The 21,339-nt window shown below is 37.1% G+C and overlaps 1 protein-coding gene across 1 annotated transcript in view; it reads left to right on the top strand.

Annotated features, from left to right (window-relative positions):
• Positions 1-21,339, top strand: part of ABI2 (abl interactor 2) — a 177,421-nt gene that overhangs the window by 117,148 nt on the left and 38,934 nt on the right. The window contains exons 3-4 of the mRNA XM_042780247.1: positions 14,085-14,261; positions 17,307-17,324. Of these exons, the coding sequence (XP_042636181.1) occupies positions 14,085-14,261; positions 17,307-17,324 (195 nt within the window). The remainder of the gene's footprint in view (positions 1-14,084; positions 14,262-17,306; positions 17,325-21,339) is intronic.

Here is a 21,339-nt window from a genome sequence, read left to right as displayed (position 1 = left end):
CTCATGAGTACAATCAAGTGCTCGGGAATTCCCATTCTTCTCAATGTTGTCCATAATTTGTCATGATCCACACAATCAAATGCCTTTGCCTAGTCAATAAAACACTATGTCCACATGTATAGGTGTCATTTATGTTGTTGAAAAAGGGTATTTGTAATCAATAAGTCATTGGTCTTGCAAAATTCTATCATGCGATCTCCAGCGTTATTTCTCCCATGAAGAACATATTTTTCAGCTAATGGTTTCTGACTTTTGCATTCCAATCACCTGTGATAATCAACACATGTTGATTGCATGTTTGGTCAATTTCAGACTGTAGAAGTTGGTAGAAATCTTCAGTTTCCTCATCTTTGGTTTTATTGGTTGGTGCATAGATTTCAATAATGGTAGTATTAACTGGCCTTCCTTCTAGGCGTATGGATATTTTTCTGTCAGTGACAGTATTGTATTTCAGGGCAGATCTTTATACAGTCTTTGTGATGATGAATGCCACATTATTCCTCTTCAGTTTGTCATTCCTGACATGGTACATCATATGGTTATCTGATTATAAAAGGCCAAAACCAGTCCATTTCAGCTCTCTAATGCCTGGGATAGTGATCTTTATGCATTCCATTTCATTTTTGGCAACTTCCAATTTTCCTAAATTCATCCTTTGTATGTTCCATGTTCCTATTATTAGTGGATGTTTGCAGATGTTTCTACTCATTTTGAGTTGTCCCACATCAACCAAAGGAGGTCACAAAAGCTCTACTCCATCTATATCATTAAGGTTGTCTCTGCTCTGAGGAGTTATCTCTTTTTCAGTCATATTTTGAGTGCCTTCCGACTTGATGGGGTCATCTTCTGGCACTGTATTGGACAGTATTTCCGGTCTGTTCGTCAAGTTTTCCAGTAATATATCAGACCATGTTTCACTGCTGTTCATAAGGTTTTCACTGGTCAGTTCTTTGAGAAGGGAGATGGCCTCTTCCTTCTTCTGAGTCTTAGTCTGAAAGCTCCACTGAAACCATGGGTAACCCTGCTGGCATTTTGCAACACTGGTGGCAAAGCTTCCAACCTCAGAGCAACATGCAAGTCATCACAGGATGAGAAAATGATAGACAAGTTCATCTCCATTAGTTGTTCCTAACTGGCCTAGGTAGGTGGGTGGCTTGGGTCTTCTGTGGGTGGCTTTATTTAAGGCTTGGTCCCCGGGCAGGTGGGGAAGTAAGCTGAGCAATTAGGAGCATTTTAGGGTAGATCTTCAAATATTCTTTTTGACTATGAATGCAACAGCTTTCCTCTTCTATAGGTCATTCCCGGCATTGTAGATCATATGATTGATTCAGAGTGACCAATACCAATCCATTTCCAGTGCCTTGGATATCAATCTCTATGCATTCCATTTCATTTTTGACAGCTTCCAATTTTCCTAGATTCATACTTTGTACATTCCATGTTCTAATTATTAATGGATATTTGCAGGTGTTTCTTCTAATTTTGAGTTGAGCCACATCAGGATATGAAGATCCCAAACGCTTTACACTGTTGTTAAGGTTGACTGTACTGAGAGTTGAGTTCTCTGCTTAGGATTCAGTTTTCCTTAGTTATAGTTTGAATATCTACCAACCTGAGGGTCTTAACTTCCAGCAGTATATCAGACTGTATTTTATTGCTATTCATAAGGTTTATAATGGTTAGTCTTTTCAGAAGTGGACTGCTACATCCTTTTTTCTAGTTTAGCTTTGTCTGGAAACTCTGCTGAAACCTGTCTACCTTGGGTGACCCTGCTGATATTGGAAATACTGGTGGCATAGCTTCCAGTATCATAGTTAGACACAAGCCACCACAGTACCACAAACTGACAGATGAGTGTTGAGCAGAAATAGTAGATCTTGAGAATTTTTAGAGGTGATTGAGTTGAAGAAGCAAAAAAAAAAAAAAAAAAAGGAAAAAAGGTTCAGTCAGATCATAGAAAAGTATTTATTGGTATGGCAGTGTAGGTGTCAAGAGTTGTCAGGTTGTATGGTAGAGTTGTTCAAGACCACCCAAACCAGCCACTACTCTTGAGTCAATTCCAACTCAAGTGAGACCATGTAGGACAGAATATAGCTGGCCTGTAGAGTTTCTAAGGCTGTAAATCTTTATGGAAGCAGACTGCCACATCTTTCTCCCATGGAGTTAGGTAGTAGGTTCAAACCACCAACCTTTTTGTTAGCAGTTGTGTGCATAATCGCTGTACCAGTAGGGCTTCTTCTTATTTAAAATCCCCAGGCCCAAACTTCCTGCTGTAGAGTTGATATTGGCTCATAGTGACCCTATAGGGCATAGTTGAACTGCACAGTAGGGTTCTCAATGCTGTAAACCTTTACAGAAGCAGACTGCTGTATCTTTCTCAGAGAGAGTGACTGGTTCGTTTGAAGTATCTACTTTTTGATTAGAAGTTGAGTGTTTTAACCACTGTGGCACCAGGTCTCCTTGTTCAAGTCCAGTCAATATTAAATATCAAAGATACTTGGTTTATTTTTCTATTAGTGCATTTTCCTTTATCGCTTTTCTGCCTCCTATATTAGTCCTTTTTTCATTATTTAGTGGGAATGAAAATTGGGTCAGATTGGAGGGATGGGTCAGAGGACTTTGGTTTTTACCAACTCTTCTGTTAACTTGTATGACAAGACTTCTTTGAACTTCAGTTTTCTCATTTGTGAAATGATAGGGCTGATAATATCATTTCTAAATTGTTTTCTATTTTGAATTCTTTCTTCTTCTTCTGACATTTCCACAAATGAGTTTGACTTTTATTTGTTTGATTTTTCTTTCTATTCCACTGACTCTGCTGTCCATCTATTTCTGTGCCCATGGACCTCAACCTTGTATCACTCTAATATAGGTGAACGATTTCCTGAATCACTCTAAATTTAAATCTGAAGATGGGAATGCCATTGACTTTACCAAATATTTATCATGAAAAAATACTCAAATACTGTCAAAACCAAATACTGACCCATTCTACTCTCTAACTTGAGCATTTTGAAAAATTAGATAGAATTGACTGGGAATATTAAGTATCAAATGGTTTTTCTGTAGTGTGTATACTAAATTATATCACACTCACCATATCCAGAAGGCATGCATTAGAATGAATTCTTGACATGGATTAGTTTAGATATTGTATGGATGGTAAATTTTAAAGAAAATCCATTAGTAGCTTTGTTAGAATTACCCAGTCATTTGCTTGGAAGCATTATTATTTTAAAACTAATTTATAATATGTATGAATTTATAATCTTCAAACTGATAGAGTTAAATTAACATTAAATATTTTTCAAGGATATGTAGTTATCAGAGTAAACATTTAATTTTATTGAATACTTGTACAAACATACATTGTTGTTCTTGTGGTTAGGTGCCATCATGTTAATTCTGACTCGTAGTGACCTTATGTACAACAGAACAAAACATTGCCCAGTCATGTATCATCCTCACAATTGTTGCTGTATTTGAGCCCATTGTTGTAGCCATAGTGTCAGTCCATGTCGTAGAGGGTCTTCCTCCTTTTCACTGACTCTTTACTTTACCAAGCATAATATCCTTCCCTAGGGATTGCCTGTCTGTTGTTTGGCTGGAAGCCACAGGAGTAAGTTCAGTTCCAGACCTAAAAGGCAACCAGGGGCCATAGTCTCAGGGGTCTCACTGGGCTCCATCAGACCAGCAAACCTGGTATTCCTTTATGATTTCAAGTTTTGTTCCACATTGTTCTCCCATTTCATCTAGGATCTCCTGCACCGATCCCCTCCAAGTGGTTGACAGTGGTAGTCGGGCACCATCTAGTTCTGCTCACATGGTCATATAGGCTGAGGATCACATAGTCTATCCGTCCCTTGGACTAATTGTTTCCGTGCATCTTTGGTTTTCTTCATTCTTCTTTGCTCTGGATGAGGAGAGACTCATCATTGCTTCCAGATGTCTCCTTACAAGCTTTTAAGACCCCAGTCGCAACTCACTAAAGTAGAGTGCGGAACAGTTTTTTGTGTAGTATGTTATCACCATCCTCACTTCTAAGGAGCATTCTGGCTGTAGTTCATCCAAGACAGATGTGTTCATTCTTCTGGCAGTAAATAGTATATTCAGTATTCTTTTCCAGCACCATAATTCAAAGGAGGAGCTCTGGTAGCATCGTGCCTAAGGCACTTGACTGCTAACCAGAAGGCTGGCGGTTCAAACCCACCAGCCGCTCCATGGAAGAAAGGTTGGGCAATCTACTTCCATAGTGATACTGCCTCGGAAACCAAGGAGGGGTTGCTGTGGGTTGGGTCCGACTTGACAGCATATAACAACAACAACAACATAATTCAAAGGCATCAATTCTTCTTTGGCCTTCCTTATTTATGGTCCAGCTTTTGCATGCGTATGAGGTGATTGAAAATACCATGTTTCAGGTCAGGCACATCTTAATCCTCAAAGTGACATCTTTGGTTTTTTTAAGAGACCGTTTGCAGCAGATTTGCCCAGTGCACTACGTCATTTGATTTCTTGACTGCTGCTTCCATGGACATTTATTGTAGATCCAAGAAAAATGAAAGCCTTTGCTCAGTTTTTTTTTTCCCATTTATTGTGATATTGGTCCAGTTGTGAGGATTTTTATTTTATGTTGAGGTGTATTCCATGCTGAAGTCTGTACTCTTTTATCTTCATCAGTAAGTGCTTCAAGTCCTCTTCACTTTCAGCGAGCAAGATCGTGTCATCTGCGTATCACAGATTGTTAATTAGTCTTCTTCCAATCCTGGTGTCATGTGCTTCATATAATCTAGCTTCTCAGGTTATTTATTTGCCATACAGATTGAATAAGTATGGTGAAAGGATACAATCCTGATGCACACCTTTCCTGATTTCAAACCACACAGCATCTCCTTTAAATCATTTATAGCATTATGTATAAGGATGAATACTATTTGTCCATGATTTTGTGTTAATTTCTGGTAAGTTAAAAAGCGGAGGTGGGGAGAGTTTACGGAACACTATTCAAACTAAAATTCTTGCAAAATCAGAATATATTCTGATTATAATTATCAACTGAAGAAAAGCCAAACAATCTGACCTTTCTGTTTCTATGCCAGGCCCATCTTTTGTCTTAGCTAGTAAAATAGTCACTGTTGTCTATATTCAGTTAATCCTGGCTTAGAAATAAGTGGATAGAGAGAGGTCAAAAGTCAACAGAAAGAACTTAAATAGTTCCTTCTCCCATTCTCTCAAGAGCTGGCTAGGACCTGCTGGACCAGATGTTGAAGTAATTGGTAGTTAGCAAGTAAAGCAGATAAAAAGAGATGATTGTAAAATAATACAAGATTGTAAGTAATTGTTCCTAAGCATCAAGTACTGAAAGGTAATGGAAGGACTACAAAAGATCTGAGAAATTCAGTATGTACGGTAATTTGTTTTCTTTAAAAACTTTATATATACATAGTCTTGTTTAAAAATTTCCACTTATAAAATAAATACCACAGAAGGCTATCAGTATGTAATTATACATAGAAAGTTGAATATATAGCTCCTAATTAATTGCATATGTATAGATTTTACATTAGTTTATAAGAAATGAATAACTGAAAATGACTCATTCAGTTTGTTAATGACTAATTTGTTATACAAAAGATACATAATTTGAGGAATATTTGTCATTTAAATCATTAAATGCTTATTTGAAACATTACCTTATTACTAATAAAATGAGACATATTCAAAAAATCCAATTTAGTTGAGTTAATCCATTGTAACTGTTTGATTGCAGATGTTTTCCCACACTGATGGGCAGCTAACTCAGGTAGTACTATCCAGTACAGTCAACTCTCAATTATCTGTGGTAATGGGAAACAACAATGCATGGATAATCTTAAAACTATGTACTTTATATAGTACCTTCTTGTTATCTGCTGTGGCCTCGGCATGTGCTTGGGTCCATGAGGGAGATGTGGGAGTGGGGCTCAGGCTTGCAGGGGAGCTGTTATCTCAAGGTGAGAAGAGGTATCCTACTGGAGCCTGGGTTTGGCACTGCGTGGCTGAAGTGTCATGAGGGGAGCCTGCAGCATGCGAGACCAGCTTGGCAATAACAGTGAGAAGGATGGGTAAACTAATTACTAAGGAACTGTGGGAGAATAGATGTGCAAGTCCTGTGAAGTTGTACTGATATTCCTTGGTGCAGCTTTTGGTTAAGACTCTGTATCGAACGATAATAATGTTAGCACTGTACTTGCATTAGTTTTGGTCTTCCTTGTTTGCTAACTAAACCTACTTTTTACTTGACACAGGTGAGTGATATTATTGAGGTCTGTTCTAAATAAGAGTAAGTTTATTGTCATATTACTTTAGAAACTCAGATATAAAATTGAACTACTGTTTATACTGTTAAAATTCTTCCCAAGTATCAGTGTTGAACTTGTGCTTTCAAAATTTAACTTAATGCATTTTAGCATTGTAATGTCAAAGAACATAATGAAGGCAAAGGTAGTTGTGATTACTGAAAGCTATGCATTTGATTTAGGAAAAACATAGTAGCTATATTTTTACTTTAAAAAAGTAGTAGCTTTACTAAAGTTTTAAAATTAACAGTTGGCTGAGAGTTGGTTACCTTTGAAGCTGAATAATAGGTATGTAGGGGTGTTCATTTTATTATTCTGTCTACTTTGAATATGTTTATATTTTCTATAAGAAAAAGCTTTAAAAAATTTGAGTGGATGATTATTGGAAACTTAAGAATCTTCTGGGCCAAACTTTCCCCTCCTTACGTGTGGAATAAGGGAGCTCTGGTGCCATAGTGCCTAAGGCACTTGACTGCTAACTAGAAGGCTGGCGGTTCAAACCCACCAGCCACTCCTCGGAAGGAAGATTAGGCAATCTACTTCCATAGAGATACCTCCTTGGAAACCCAGGGAAGGGTTGCTATGAGTCAGATCCAACTTGATGGCATATAACAACAGCAGCAACCACATGTGTGAAATAAATGTATTGCTCCATCAGGTTACTCAAACTCTACATAAAACCAAAGCTGTTTTCTGAAGGTGTATTTCATTCTGTCTACAGGAACTACTGTAATTCAACCTGGTGTGATACTGGGATGGCAAGAGTACAAATTATACTCTGATTTTCTTTACCATATGTTATCTTTATTGTGGTTGAACTTTTTTTTTTTTAAGTTAATGACACTAAGTACTTAGGGAATCACTAGATGCATTAATCTTGAGTCAACCTTTGTGAAAAGTCTGGAAACAATTGATATTTGAGAGAGAGAGTGAAAAGGACAAGGTTATTTGGCAATGCCTGGGGACATTTTTGGTTGTCACGACTTGGGAATGGGGGGTTTGCTATAGGTATCTGCTGTGTAGAAGGCAGTGATGTTTCTCCACATCCTACAATGCTCATAACCCATCACAACAAAGAATTCTTCTGCTGAAAACATCACTAGTGCCATGGTTGGCACTCTTTTAGGGTAGACAGTCAAAAACATCATATAGCCAAACTAGGTGTAGTGCTTAAGGCATTTGACTGCTAACCAGAAGGCTGGCAGTTCAAACTCACCAGCCACTCCTCGGAAGGAAGGTTGGGCAATCTGCTTTCGTAGTGATGCCACGTCAGAAACCCAGGAAGGGGTTGCCATGAGTCAGGTCTGACTTGACGGCACATAACAACAACTACAACAGATTACCTTGACTTCATATACTTCATTCTTAAGAATTATGTTTTAAAAATATTCCATCAGTTTTTACTGAGAATTCATTTAAGAAACAACAGAGACTTTTTTTTCCCCTTTCAGAATTCCTTCAACAAATTCTTCTTTGAATTTAGTGCTGAGAAAACTGTCACTTTCCTGATGAAGGGGTATATTTCCTTGTAACTCATTATGTTTTGATTTTGCCTTCTCTCCCAGGAAGCTTAGAGCAAAATTTTATACTCTGTTATAGCACTGATTTCTTATTTCAGCTTTTAATTATGTTGTATTTTTCTTTGCTCTATTGTTCTTTCTTTTATCCTTATTGTAACACAGTGGTGTGAGCTGTGTGTGTATTTGTGTACATGAAGAGAACATGTAAGTGGTATGTAAATAAATGCCCTTAAATCCCCAGACCAAGTCATACCTCTGTAGGATCAAATGAACAAATTTCTCATTTATGTTCTAATGCTTTTTTAAAAGTGTCATGTTTTTTAAATAATACATGCATGCTATAAAAATATTATTGTATATTAGTGCAGATAATAAGTGGGAAGAAAACCCACTGCCATGGAGTTGATTTTGACCATAGCGACCCCTATTGGGTTTCCAAAGTGGTAAATCTTTATGGAAGTAGATTCTCTCATCTTCCTTCTGCAGAGCAGCTGGTGGGTTTGAACTGCAAACCTTCTGGTCAGCAGTCAGATGCCTTAGACATTGTGCCACCAGAAATCCTTTTTCTTCCCCTAGGGAATCATTAATATTTATAGCATGAAATTTGAAGTTGACTAGAAAAACAATTTTATCATAAGCTTGGAATTCTGTTATGGTTGGTCAGGTTTGCCTTATTTTAATTTCATTTTTGAGTAAGTTCATTTCTAAAAACTGAGAAGAGTGACTATAGTGACTCAGAATTATATTCTCTGATAAAGTTCCTTTTATTGATTTGGCAAAAACCAGTTAAATAAAAAGTGCCTTACTTTGTTTATTTATTGTTTAGTGCACACTTCATCGTGGTATGAAATAATCTTCCTAGTCCATATTTTTAATGATTCAGGAAGACTCATTAACATTTAATTAAAAATACGATTTTCATTTCTGTGAAGTTGAAAAATTAAGTAAATTCCGTTATCATCAGTGTTTTGGTTACCTGGTGCTGCTCTGACTGGAATATATACCACAAATGGGATGACTTTAACAAACAGGAGTTTATTCTTACAATTTTTGGCGGCTAGAAGTTTGAGTTCCAAGTGCCAGGCTCTAGGGGCTGTGTGAAAGCCCCTCAACCTTGGGCTTCAACTCTGTCTCCTGCTCCCAGCCCACTGAAGCTGGAGTCTTTTCTTCACTCAGACAGCTGCTGGCTGCTGACACTGACAAGTCCAAGGTTGACAAGTAAAAAGACACAGTCCCAATGTTACCAAACCACACGGCAGGCAATTAATTTAAGTCCATTGAAAGACCCAAGGTTGACAGAAGAGCATGGCAGGCTGCTGAACAAGGACTTGGCTACATGCAGGGTTCAAGCATGCCATAAGCTAGAGACCATTCCCAAAGCTGCTTCTTATATATGGGAAGCAAACCACATCCCTAAGTCTCATCATGGGGAATACTACATCCAGCTGCCCAGCCACTCAGCTAGACCCAGTCAAGTTGACACAAACAACCACCACATTCAGTGATTTGCAAATTTCTTTTTTTCTGTCATAGTTCTCCCAAGCAGTTGAAAAGAAAAACAAACCTCATAATTTACCTACCATACATAGGAAAAGTTCAGAGACTATTTTTGGGTTAAAAAAGAGATACTTAAATTTTAAAGTTATTACCTTGATCAGTCTTTAATGCTTGACTTCGGTGTCTATTAGTTCTGAAACTTACAGATACTGTTGCTTTAAAGATCTGTTAATTGTAGAGAAAAGGGGTCCTGGTGGTGTAAGTGAAAGATGTGATAGTCTGCTTCAAAAAAGATTTATAGCCTTGGAAATGCTATGGGGGAGTTCTGCTCTCTCCTATAAGAGTCATTTGGAAGGAAGGTTGGGCAACCTACTTCTGTAGTGATACTGCCTCAGAAAGGAGGGGTCACTATGAGTGGGGTCTGACTTGATGGCACATAACAACAGCAAAAACAACAACGATAAGGTAATTGTGAGTCAAATTAACTTGACAGTAATGGATTTGGTTTTTTTGGTTTAGTTTGTAGAGAAGCAGGAGGCTTTGAATTGTTTCAAGTTTCCCTTATGTTAAGCACTTTAGAAGGCTAAATGATTAGTTTTCAGGTAGTTACTATCTTTTCTTTCCATTATTACCTGGTTCTCCTTTTAGAAAGGGGATGTTGAAGTAGGACTAGGAAAGAGTTGTGGGGAGGAGTATCTGTTAATTGCTGCTTGAATGGTGAAATGATAGGATGGTAAGGGATGTGAACATATTTTAGTGTTTTTCAAATTTTTTGACTACAACCCACAGTAAAAATAAAAGGAAAACAAACATTTTACATTGTATCTACTATGCGATTTGTGTGTGTGTATGCATGTAAGAAACAAATGTTTTAAGAAACAGTGCTTGCTTTACTGTGTCTGGTTTATTCTGTTTCATTTAAAGTAATTACCGATTATATCCCACTAAATTGCAAGCTGCATTTTCAAAATATTGTTTTATGTATTAACTGCCTCTGTTTGTAGAGAAATTCACCATGTTGTTAGTAAGTAGAAAACTGTGAGAATAAAAACATTGCCATTGTCCACTAAATTATGTCCCATGTGAGCATTTAATAAATACAAATGAAATATTTTATAAACATGGTCGAAATCATGTTGAGTTTTGATGAAATATAAGTGGTTTTGCCCATATACAAGTTTTTCTATGAAAAGGTCATTTGTAGCTGTATTTCAGTCTCATCCCTTTTTTTCATAAAAGGTATTTAAACACTAATAGAAGTGATACTAATGGCTTATTTTTTAATGTAACTAGATTAATCACTGGGACTTTCTTGGTCATTATATTGGACTAAATCTTAATGGCGAGGGGAAAATGACTGTGCAGGTTGGCAAACCTTTTTGTAAAAGATCAGTTAGTAAATATTTCAGTCTTTTCAGACTGTAAAGTCTTTGTTGCAATGACTTATCTCTGCCATGAACAATATGCAAGCACACGAATGTGGCTATGTTCTAGTAAGACTTTATTTATGAGCTTTGAAATTTGATTTCATATGATTTTCACATGTCATGATTTTTTTTCAACCATTAAAAATGTAAATTTCATTCAGCTTTTGATTTGTAAAAAGCAGCAATAAACAATTGGAATTTGAGATTAAAAACATAACATAATTTACATTAGAAATGTAAAAGAGAACTACTTAGATATAAATCTAAGAAAATATGTATAAAATCTATATAAGGAAAACTATAAAATCTCAGTCATTAAGATGTTAGTTCTTCCCAATTTGTAATCCCAGTCAGAATCCCAGCAAGTTATCTTGTGGATCTCAAGAAACTGATTCTAACATTTATATGGGAAGGCAGAAAACCCAGAATAGTCAGTACAGTACTGACAAAGACAAGAGTTAGAGGACTGACATTAAGATTTACTCTGTAGTAAATCTTCAAGATTTACTATAATGCTACATTGATCAAGATGTGGTGGTATTGGTGAAGGAATAGACAAATAGATCAGTGGAAGAGAAAATAGAGCCCAGAAATAGACCTATACAAAAAAATACAGTCAACAAAGACAAAGGAGCAAAGGAATTTCAATGGAGAGAACATAGGCTTTTTAACAAATGGTTAACATCGGAACAACTGGATGTCTACATGCAGAAAAAATATATAATCTAGGCACAGATTGTACATCATTCACAAAAGTTAGCTCAAGGTGGACCATAGACCTAAGTATAAATGCAAAACCACATAGCTTCTAGAAGATAACACAGGAGAAAATCTTGGTGACCTTGGATTTGATGATGCCTTTTTATACACAACATCAAAACCATGATGTAAAATAAATAAATAAATAAAATGCTGTGTCAGGCTTCATTAAAATTAAAAATTTGATGTTAGCTGCTGCTAAAGGGGCAAGGAGGCGACATCTTTTGACCTCCTTTAACTACACAAGAGAAAGACAGAATCACCATCAGCAGCCCAAGGCCTGTTCTTATGAGGCCAGACATGCTGTCACCCTCCACCCTTCTTACCAACCTTGACACTAACCATCCCTCCCATGGCACCCGCCACCTCTTTGCTGGGTTCAGTAATTTGCTGCAGTGGCCACACAGAACTCAAAGATTATGGGGTTTATTAGGGAAGCAGCAGGCTACAATTCAAGTTTAGGAACACGCTTAGGATACAGTTCCTCAATCAGGACAATCTCCCCTCTGCTGTGCCGTTAAACATGCCTCTGTTGCCCTTGGCCTCTCGGTCTGGCCTCTACTTGTGTGGGCTAGGTAAGCCTGCTGCTCTGTCCTGTTCCTGTTGATTCCACTACTGCTTTCTCTCAGCCAGGTGTCTCAGCAGGCAGTGAGATTCCCCATCTGCCTCTAGGAGGGCTCATTTTAAGCCTGGCAGAGTGGCAAAGCTAACTAATCCCATCATCAGAGTTCTACATACCTGAGAGAGAGCAAATTTTCCCAGAAAGTTCCTGCTGCTCCAACAGAAATACCCCAGGTGGATGACTTTAACAATCAGGAGTTTAAAAGGAGCTACTCAGTTACTCAAAGCAAATTCTACTACGGAGTTGCCAGTCTTATTATGGGAAATAATTCCTACCAGCTGCCCAGCCAAGTTGACCCATATTTGCATGGTCCCACCTAGTAATCCGGTGGGAGTTACAAAAACTAAGGGAGGAAAAGCCATATCATGCAACTCACTACACTGGAGCTACTATTAAGTTGGCCTCATGCACAGAGGAATGAAACTCTGCCTGGTCCTGCACCATCCCCGTGATTGGTTGCCGATCAGATTTCATGCCTGATACTCAGAAGCAAATCGCCAGGCCTTTCTTCCTAGTGCATCTCAGTCTGGAAGCTCTTCTGAAGCATGTTCAGCATTGTGTTAGACTGGGTTCTCTAGAGAAACAAAAACCAGCAAAGCTTATATATATATATAGAGAGAGAAATTTATCTTAGGAAAATGGCTCACAAACATGCAGAAGTCGGCATGTCCAAAGTCCCTGGATCAAACGTCAAGCTGGAGGCTTTTCCTGTCTCCTGTGACCGCAGGGGCTGAGAAGCTCAAGGTTGGCAGGCAGTACACCGGCTCTTGACTCTAACGAATGACGAATCCAAGATCTCCAGGCTGAACAGTGGACTGCTCACTCACGGACAGTTGTAGGCAGCACAACAGAATCCCGATCCACGAAAGTATGTCTCTCTTCCCAGGATGTCCCTGGATATACTGGAAGCAGGCCACACTCCTGGGGAAACTCCCCTTCAACAGATTGGCCACTCTGAACACAGACATCCAATCCCATCATGGGAACAACCACACAGAACTGGGGTCCAGCCAAGTTGACACACAGTTCCAACTATCACAAGCTTCATAACACACAAGGCTTTACTGACAGATGGGTAGTAATGGCTGTGCATGAGATGCATTGACTGGGAATTGAACCCAGGTCTCCCACATGGAAGGCAAGAATTCTGCTATTGAACCATCACTGCCCCCATAGGTCATTTTAGGGCATTGAAACTATTCTGTATGATACTGTAATGGTGGACACATTACAATATGCATCTGTCAAAATCCATAGACAGTACAACACAAATTGTGAACCCCAGAAATACCTCAGAAGACAGGACTGGCATTCTACTTCCAAAAGGTCAGCGTTGAAAACTCTATGGAGCAGAAAGTTCCACTCTGCACATGGAGTCACCATGAGTTGGAATCAAGTCAGTCGCAACCAAGAACAACAACTGTGATGGAAACTGTGGAGTCCCTGAGTTGTGCATGTGGTTAAGGCACTCAGCTGCTAATCAAAAGGATTTGAGTCCATCTAGAGATACATCAGAAGAAAGGACCTGCAGTCTACTTTCAAAAAACCAGGCATTGAACCCTGTGGGGCACAGTTCTACCCTGACACACGTAGGGTTGCTGTAAGTCACAGTTTGATGGCTATACTTTTTGCACAGCTTTTCTGTAAGTTTAAAATTATTCTAGAAAATCTATTTAAAAATTAAAAAAAATTAAAATTGAAATTAAAAAAGTGGTGGGCCAGATTTGGCCTGTAAGTCATGATTTGCCAACTCCTGGTTTAACCTGAAAATGAAGAAAATCAGTAGTCCAAAGAGGAGAAAATTTAGCAGTTATAGTTGATAATCAGGATAGCAGTGTTAATTCTCTGGTCATTTATATTTTCATTTTTCTGTATATTACAACTATACATTTTTGTGTTGTGTTTATATTGTATTTTGCAGACAGTTGACATTCATAAAGAGAAAGTTGCAAGACGAGAAATTGGTATTTTGACTACCAATAAAAACACTTCAAGGACACATAAGATTATTGCTCCAGCCAACCTTGAACGACCAGTTCGTTACATTAGAAAACCTATCGATTATACTATTCTAGATGATATTGGACATGGAGTAAAGGTAGGTGTATTTTTTTGTCAAGCTATTAGAAATAGAAACATATAATTGAACCAACTGTTTAGAAAATTAAGCTTTTATCTTTCCTTTCTTAGAAGGCCAAGTCTTGGCCCACTTGTGGCTCTGAAGATTCCTTGCTACTGTAACTGTTTTATCATTTTTACTTTTTCTTAGTGCTTTATTCTTCAGGTTTAAATCTATCCTCTTTGAATTGCATTCATTTAATTAGTTATGATAATATCTCATCTAGGTCTGGTAAATAAATGTGATGTAATCTTTCTCATCCTTTAATAATTTAATATGATTGATTAAAAAAGTATTCAATGTTATTAAAACATTTACCTTACCTCAAAAATTTATCAGCAGATTTTTGACATTAGTTTTTAAAAACAACATAAATAAACATGTACTTTGAGTTTTTTAAAAATATTTTTATCATGTTTTTGGGGTAAGAGTAGTGTAGATAAAATATATGAATTAATATTTTTTCTGCTTTTGAATATATAGTCATTATGTATTTTGAGTATCTTTTTTTAAAAAATTTATTTATTTATTTATTTTATTTATTGTGATTTGGGTGAAGATTTACAGAGCAAATTCACTTTCCATACAGCAGTTCACATATACTTTGTCTCATGTCATTGACCACAGTTTACCACAATGCAACAGCTCCCCTCCCACTTCCTCCCTGTAGTTACCTCTTCCCAGTGACCAACCCTCCATACTCTCCTGCGCCCTGAGCTATCTCCCTGTGCATAAGCAGCCCTTCCTTCTCCCATGATTGTTCTCTCTAGGGCGTGTGCCTACTTGAGGTAAATGTTTAACTCACATGCCTGTACATTGTTTGGCTGGAAACCACAGGTGTGGGTTCAATTCCAGACCTGAAGGGCAGCTAGGGGCCATAGTCTCAGTGGTTCCACCAGGCTCTATTGGACCAGCAAACCTGGTCCCCACCTTCATTTTTCTTTTCTTTTTTTTTGCCTCCAAATGATTTTGAGTTTTGTTCCACATTGTTCTCCCTCTCTATCCAGGATCTCCTACATCCCTTCCAAGTGGATGACAGTGGTAGCTGGGCACCATCTAGTTCTTCTAGTCTCATAGTTGTATAGGTTGCAGATCGGATGGTGTACCATTTGCTAGGACTGATTGTTTCCATTAATTTTAGTTTTCTTTTTTCTTCTTTGCTCTTGACGAGGAGAGACCCATCATTGCCTCTAGATGGCAGCTTGCTAGCTTTTAAGATCCCAGTCGCTACTTGCCAAAGTAGGAGGTGGAACAGTGTTTTGTATAGTATGTTATGCCAATTGAGCTTGATGTCCCCTGCGACTATGGTCCCAAGCCCGCAGGTTCAACTACTCAGTCCCTCTAGGTAGCTGGCTGTGACCAGTGACCACAACCTTGCCCTGTGTCAGCTCTACTGTACACCTGGGAATTCTGATCATTCACATAAACTTATAGGACCATTGTGTGCCAATCCTATATATGATCTTGGATACACTCCCCATTTCATAGACATACCTAATCGTTTAGCTTGTCCACCTATCTATCCATCCATATACCCATGTTTCCCTTCACTGACAACTCAGTACTGTATATGCAAAAGGGTTCATATTTGTTGTCTGTACCTCCCATGTACCTCTCTATGTCTTTCTCATCCTCAATGTTGCCATATTGGTCACTCACATTTGGTACATTGCCCTTCTCTTCACCCAAATCAATATTTATCTCTATCTAACTAACAGCATTCCCTCCCCTCCCCTCCCACCCCTTGTAACCAACAAAGAAAATTTCCTTCAATAGATAAACCTTTCCTCAACTTTTATAATAACGGACTAATACAGTATTTGTCCTTTTGGGATTGACTTATTTCACTCAGCATAATGTCCTCATGTTATCATTTCCTTTGTTGCTGCTGTTTTAGTATATGCTGAATATTTGTGCTTGTCCTCTTTTTGAGTATCTTTTACAATTGTATTTTAGTGCCTAGTTTATATATAAAGTGTCATAGTCAAAATTGAGAAGCATATAAATTTCATTTAAATTGGGGTTTGCACTTAAACTATTCAGAGCTTCAGCTAAGTTTTGAGTTATTTAAAATTTGCATCTGATCAGTAATTTGAAAAATAATGGTATATTAAACATGCCTTTGAATAAACAAATGAATAAATATATATACACACATACAGGTGAAATTTAGCACACTGTACTGTACAGTTCATGCAGTTGACTTACTTCTGATATGAGCATTTTCTGTTGTTATAATTAATACTTCTTTATCAATTATATATTACTTATATTAATAATTAATACCAATTGAAGCATACTACACTATTATGGCTGGAAATAAGTTGAGATCTAAGTTTAACATAGATCTAGATATAAGAAAATGTACAGTGTAAATTTGTTTTTAAAATATCTTTATTTGTCCTCAGAGTTTTGATATGAGAACTGTTATCTGGAAATTGATATTTATTTTTTAAATTGATACCTACATGCATTTAAATTGCTGTACTAGTCAGCATATTAAAATAAGATGTGAAATTATTGGGAAAATTTTTTTGTGATTTATTCAAGGCAAAAAGCTGCTAATAGACTATTTTAGGGTGCTGCCAGACCCTTATGCCAGAAAAGCACTTAGAATATAAACCAATTTGTTATTGCCTGCTTACAGAATAAAAAGATGATCCCCTCCCCATTCTTGTTTAAATCCTCCAAGTAAAGTGTTACTCAATACTTTGGAACTCTGTATTCCCTGTTAGTGTATAGGGATTAAGAATTTGAAGAAATCTTTAATAAAATTGAGTTTTTTAATACAACAGGATCTTAAATAATTTCATTAAAAAAACAAAACAAAACAAAAACTCCTGTTCATGACACATTCTGCTTTAACCACTCTTTCTATGATCTACTGAAACATTATTTTGTTAATGCTGAATGCTTAACTTGTTTTTTGTTTTTTTTTCCTTTTCTCTTCACATCCTGAAGTTCCAACTAACCTTTCAATGCTTTTTTTCCTTACCCTTTTATTTGCTCCATTTATGCATTAAGTGGTTGCTTAGATTTAAGGTAAGAGATTCCAGGGCTGGATTTCCATTCTTTGATCTTATATAGAATATTACATATGGGGAGTGAAGATACATTTGGCACTTGGCCTTTTTAAACCAATAAGTAATTCCTTTTCTTACTTTATTTTTGTCTTGCAATTTATGGTGTATCTTTATGTTCTCTGAGGACAGATATTTCTGTCTGTTTTGTTCACTTATCTATCCTTTGTGCCTAGAACAGTGCCTCACACACATGAGGCACTCAGTAAATGTATTGAAGAAATGGTTATTTTTTTTAATATATAATATTAATAGGAAACTAGAATGCAAGTTACCCTGTCATAAAATTTTATATGCAATAAGATTAGTTGGGTTTTTCTAAATGTAGAAATTTGTTACGGATTAGAGGGCCAACTAATGTGCTTCCTTTAACCCTCCCCCTGTGTAATAGCCTTTTTATTCTATAAATGGTGTGCTTTACTTTATACCTCGTGACTAGTATGTTACTATCTCTTGATTCTTAATGTAAAGAAATTGAGAAACAGAAAATGTTTAGTTTTTTTTTTTTTAAATTGCAGTATCATGTACTTTGTAAAAAGAAAAATTAATATTTTTTTCAAATTACTGGGTAGAAGATAAATTTTAATATAAACTACCTTTAAGAGTATTTAAGCTGAGCATTGTATATAAAACATCAAAATTCATGGTAGTATTTAATAAAATACAAGTTAAGAATTAGGTAATATTTCCTTTTGTGACTTTTTTTGGTAACATTTAAATATTTTGTAGTATTAATGGTAAAAGAAATTCAACTGTATTCAAGAATCCTATCAAATAGAATCTTGGTTAATTTGTATTCACCACACTTAGCCTGTTTTCTTTAATTCCTTGCCAAATTAACCAAGGTATTTAGCCATATTAGGAGCTCTGGTAGCATAGTGCCTAAGGCACTTGACTTGGTTCAAACCCACCAGCCACTCCTCGGAAGGAAGGTTGGGCAATGTACTTCTGTAGTGATACTGCCTTGGAAACCCAAGGAGGGGTCGCTATGAGTTGGGTCCGACTCGACGGCACATAACAACACAACAACAACATTTAGCCATATTAATCCCTTCTGAGGGCGCTGACAGAAGAACTTTTCCATGCCTGTGTCCTAGCTCATTGTAGTTGCCAGCATTCCTTGTCACTCCTCTGCTTGTGGATGCCTCCTTACATGCCATCATCCCCTTCTTTGGCTCTGTGTGTGTCCTCCTCTTTTTTAAGACACTATTCAGGTGAGATTAGGACTACTCTATTTCAGTATGAGGAGCTCTGGTGGCATAGTGCCTGAGGCATTTGAGTGCTAACCAGAAGGTTGGGGGTTCAAACCCACCAGCCACTCCACAGAAGGAAGACTGGACAAATCTACTTCCGTAAAGATTTACTGCCTCGGAAACCCAAAGGAGGTTACTATAAGTCAGAATCAACTCGATGGCAGTGAGTTTGGTTTGGTTTTTGGTATTTCAATATGACTTCATGTTAACTGGTAAGATCTTCAAAGGTCATGTTCACATGTATTAGGACTTCAGCATACCTTTCTGGAGACACAATTCAGTCCATAGCAATTAGCTAAGAGTGATGGCCACAGAAAGTTGACTAGGTTAAGAGATCTGACTAGATGAGCCCAGGCAAATGTGCTCCTGGTGTTACTAACTGGAGTGTTGGCTCTGAATCCTTAGACTTGGTGAGTGAGCCTTTTTACCATGTGGACGTGTGAGATTTCTTTTGCTTAAAATAGGTAGGTTGCAGTGAACTAGATCAAAATCATGTTATGTGGCTCCCTTGGCTCTCTCCCCCTAAAATCTATATTCACATGTCAGCTATTGATGTGTTACCTATGAAGTGATAACAAAGTGACAGAAAGATTAACTAAAGAAAAAACACAGAAAGGATAAACTTTTCCCTCTAAAGTTTAGACCACCTTTCCTAAGCTCCACTACTTCCTGCTCATTTCCTCCAACGTCTACTGTGATTCTTGACCCTACTGGGTCCGGAATCTGTTCCCATGTGGGAGATAGACCATGCTGAATGGGAAATGAGAGCCTCTTAGAAAGAATATAATGAGCAAGCATTCCCACTTACATAAAAGCCTTTAACACCTTTGCACTTTGTACCAAAAAGCTTCATTCCTGAGTAGTGTGGCTCTATATAGGTGTTTTTGCTATTTAGTGGTGGAGTTGGCTGGATGAGGAGAGTACCCTGGGCTCATTCTAGAAACTAGAATGTGCTAATACTCTCTCTTTCCTTTTTTTCTATCCCTGTTTCTGAATGTTTGTGTCTTCTCTATAAACTCACTGTGGCACATAGTTAATAATTGTGGTTGAACTCAAACCAAGTACAATGAAAAAAATCAGGAGATAACAGATTTCTTCTTATGCTGGTGAGAAATATAAAATTAGTGGGCTTGGAGGGGTTATTAATGGAGTAACTGTATATTTTAAAGTAGAGATTAGAATTAAAGAAAAAGTTGGAAGGGATTACAAATATAAACTAGTCTAGTGGTTTTCCATCTGAGATTATAGGTTCCTTATCCTTAAAGCATATTTAAAACCTACCGTTTTTTGCTTCTACTTAACACTACCTTTATTTCTGCCTCAGCTCTTGGTAATCTCTACCTTTGCTGGCAGACTCTTGATACCAAGTAAGACGTTCCAAACTGACTGTAAACAAAGCCATCATACTTTGGGACCAGATATTAGACTTGACTCAGAAGAGATCTCTTTGCTTAAAAATAGAATTTTTAAAAACATTTTATATTGCATGTTCTGGTGGTGGTTAATGGTTCTTTTCATCTGAAAGCCAAGCTAATTATTATTTCTTCAGTCAACTGAGAACCTGTGAAAGCAATGTGGTAGTATTTTTATAGTAAAGGGCATAAAAGAGCAGTGGATCAAATGCCAGAGTGGAGGTGCTTTAATGTATGCATGAGGCTGTATAAAAGGGGGATGTACCTTTGTGAACTGGAGTACCTATTGCCACTCTTTATTTTAGTAGTCAGAAGAGTTTGAGACCTTTTAATGATACCAGTATGATTCATTTGATAAGGATTTTCTTCTTGAAAGCAATAAAGTGACTTATAGTAGAGTTTTGCTTCAGTACTTTATGAATAAGCATATTAGTTTAATAAAAAAGTAACAATGACTTCTCATCTATTACTATAGTATTTGTTTCGGTTGAACATTATTACCCAAGCAGATTCTGAGTAAAAATAATGATAAAGCGTTAAAGGTTTATTTTAGAAATAGCAAGTTAAGACTCTACCATTTTTGGAAATTTTACATATGATTTTGAAGACCCATCATTTAGCTACATAATTTTTACTTGAATGCTAGCTTTACCAAGTGTTTGTTATTTCTGTATTGTATGATAAAATGCCTCTCGTATTCCTAGCTTTCATGAAGAACTAAGGATTCACCCTTAATCATTCCTTTGATACCTACCACACCTGGAAGGAAATCTATAACAGCAACCCTTGAGAGATCATCTGTTTTTGCCTATTAGTTCCCATCTTGAGCCATTAATTCTATTTTGACAGAAACCAGTTGTCAAAAACTGTTTTCAAAATCAAGCAAAAATCTATCCATCTCCGTTCCTCTTCTTTCTTTACTTGTTTCTTTTCCCTCTCACCTCCAGTTTCTTATTATCTGTCTTTCAAATCCTTCCACCAAAATTTTTACATCTGTCCTGAATTCATACTCTCATTCCTGGTTTCAGCTTTGATTTTGCTCAGATTTTAGTCTTTTTTCTGCTACCCCTGATAAAAGAGGTATAAAATTGAAGTAGGGATATATAGCCTCTTAAGAGCAGAAGTATATATTTCTGAGGAGAAGGTTAGAGACTTCAGCTGGTGGGTTTGAACCACTGACCTTTTGGTTAGCAGTCAAATGCCTTAACCACTATATCACCAGAGCTCCTTATGGTCCCAAATAAAACTTCTAAAACTATAATGAGTGCTTTCATTCATAATTCAGGATCATTATCTCTATGTGCCAAGTGAT

Source organism: Orycteropus afer, unplaced genomic scaffold (assembly GCF_000298275.1).
Source record: "Orycteropus afer afer isolate SDZICR_OR568_19922 unplaced genomic scaffold, OryAfe1.0 scaffold00002, whole genome shotgun sequence".
In the NCBI taxonomy this organism is placed as follows: domain Eukaryota; kingdom Metazoa; phylum Chordata; class Mammalia; order Tubulidentata; family Orycteropodidae; genus Orycteropus; species Orycteropus afer.
This window is presented reverse-complemented; position numbering and strand designations above follow the sequence as displayed.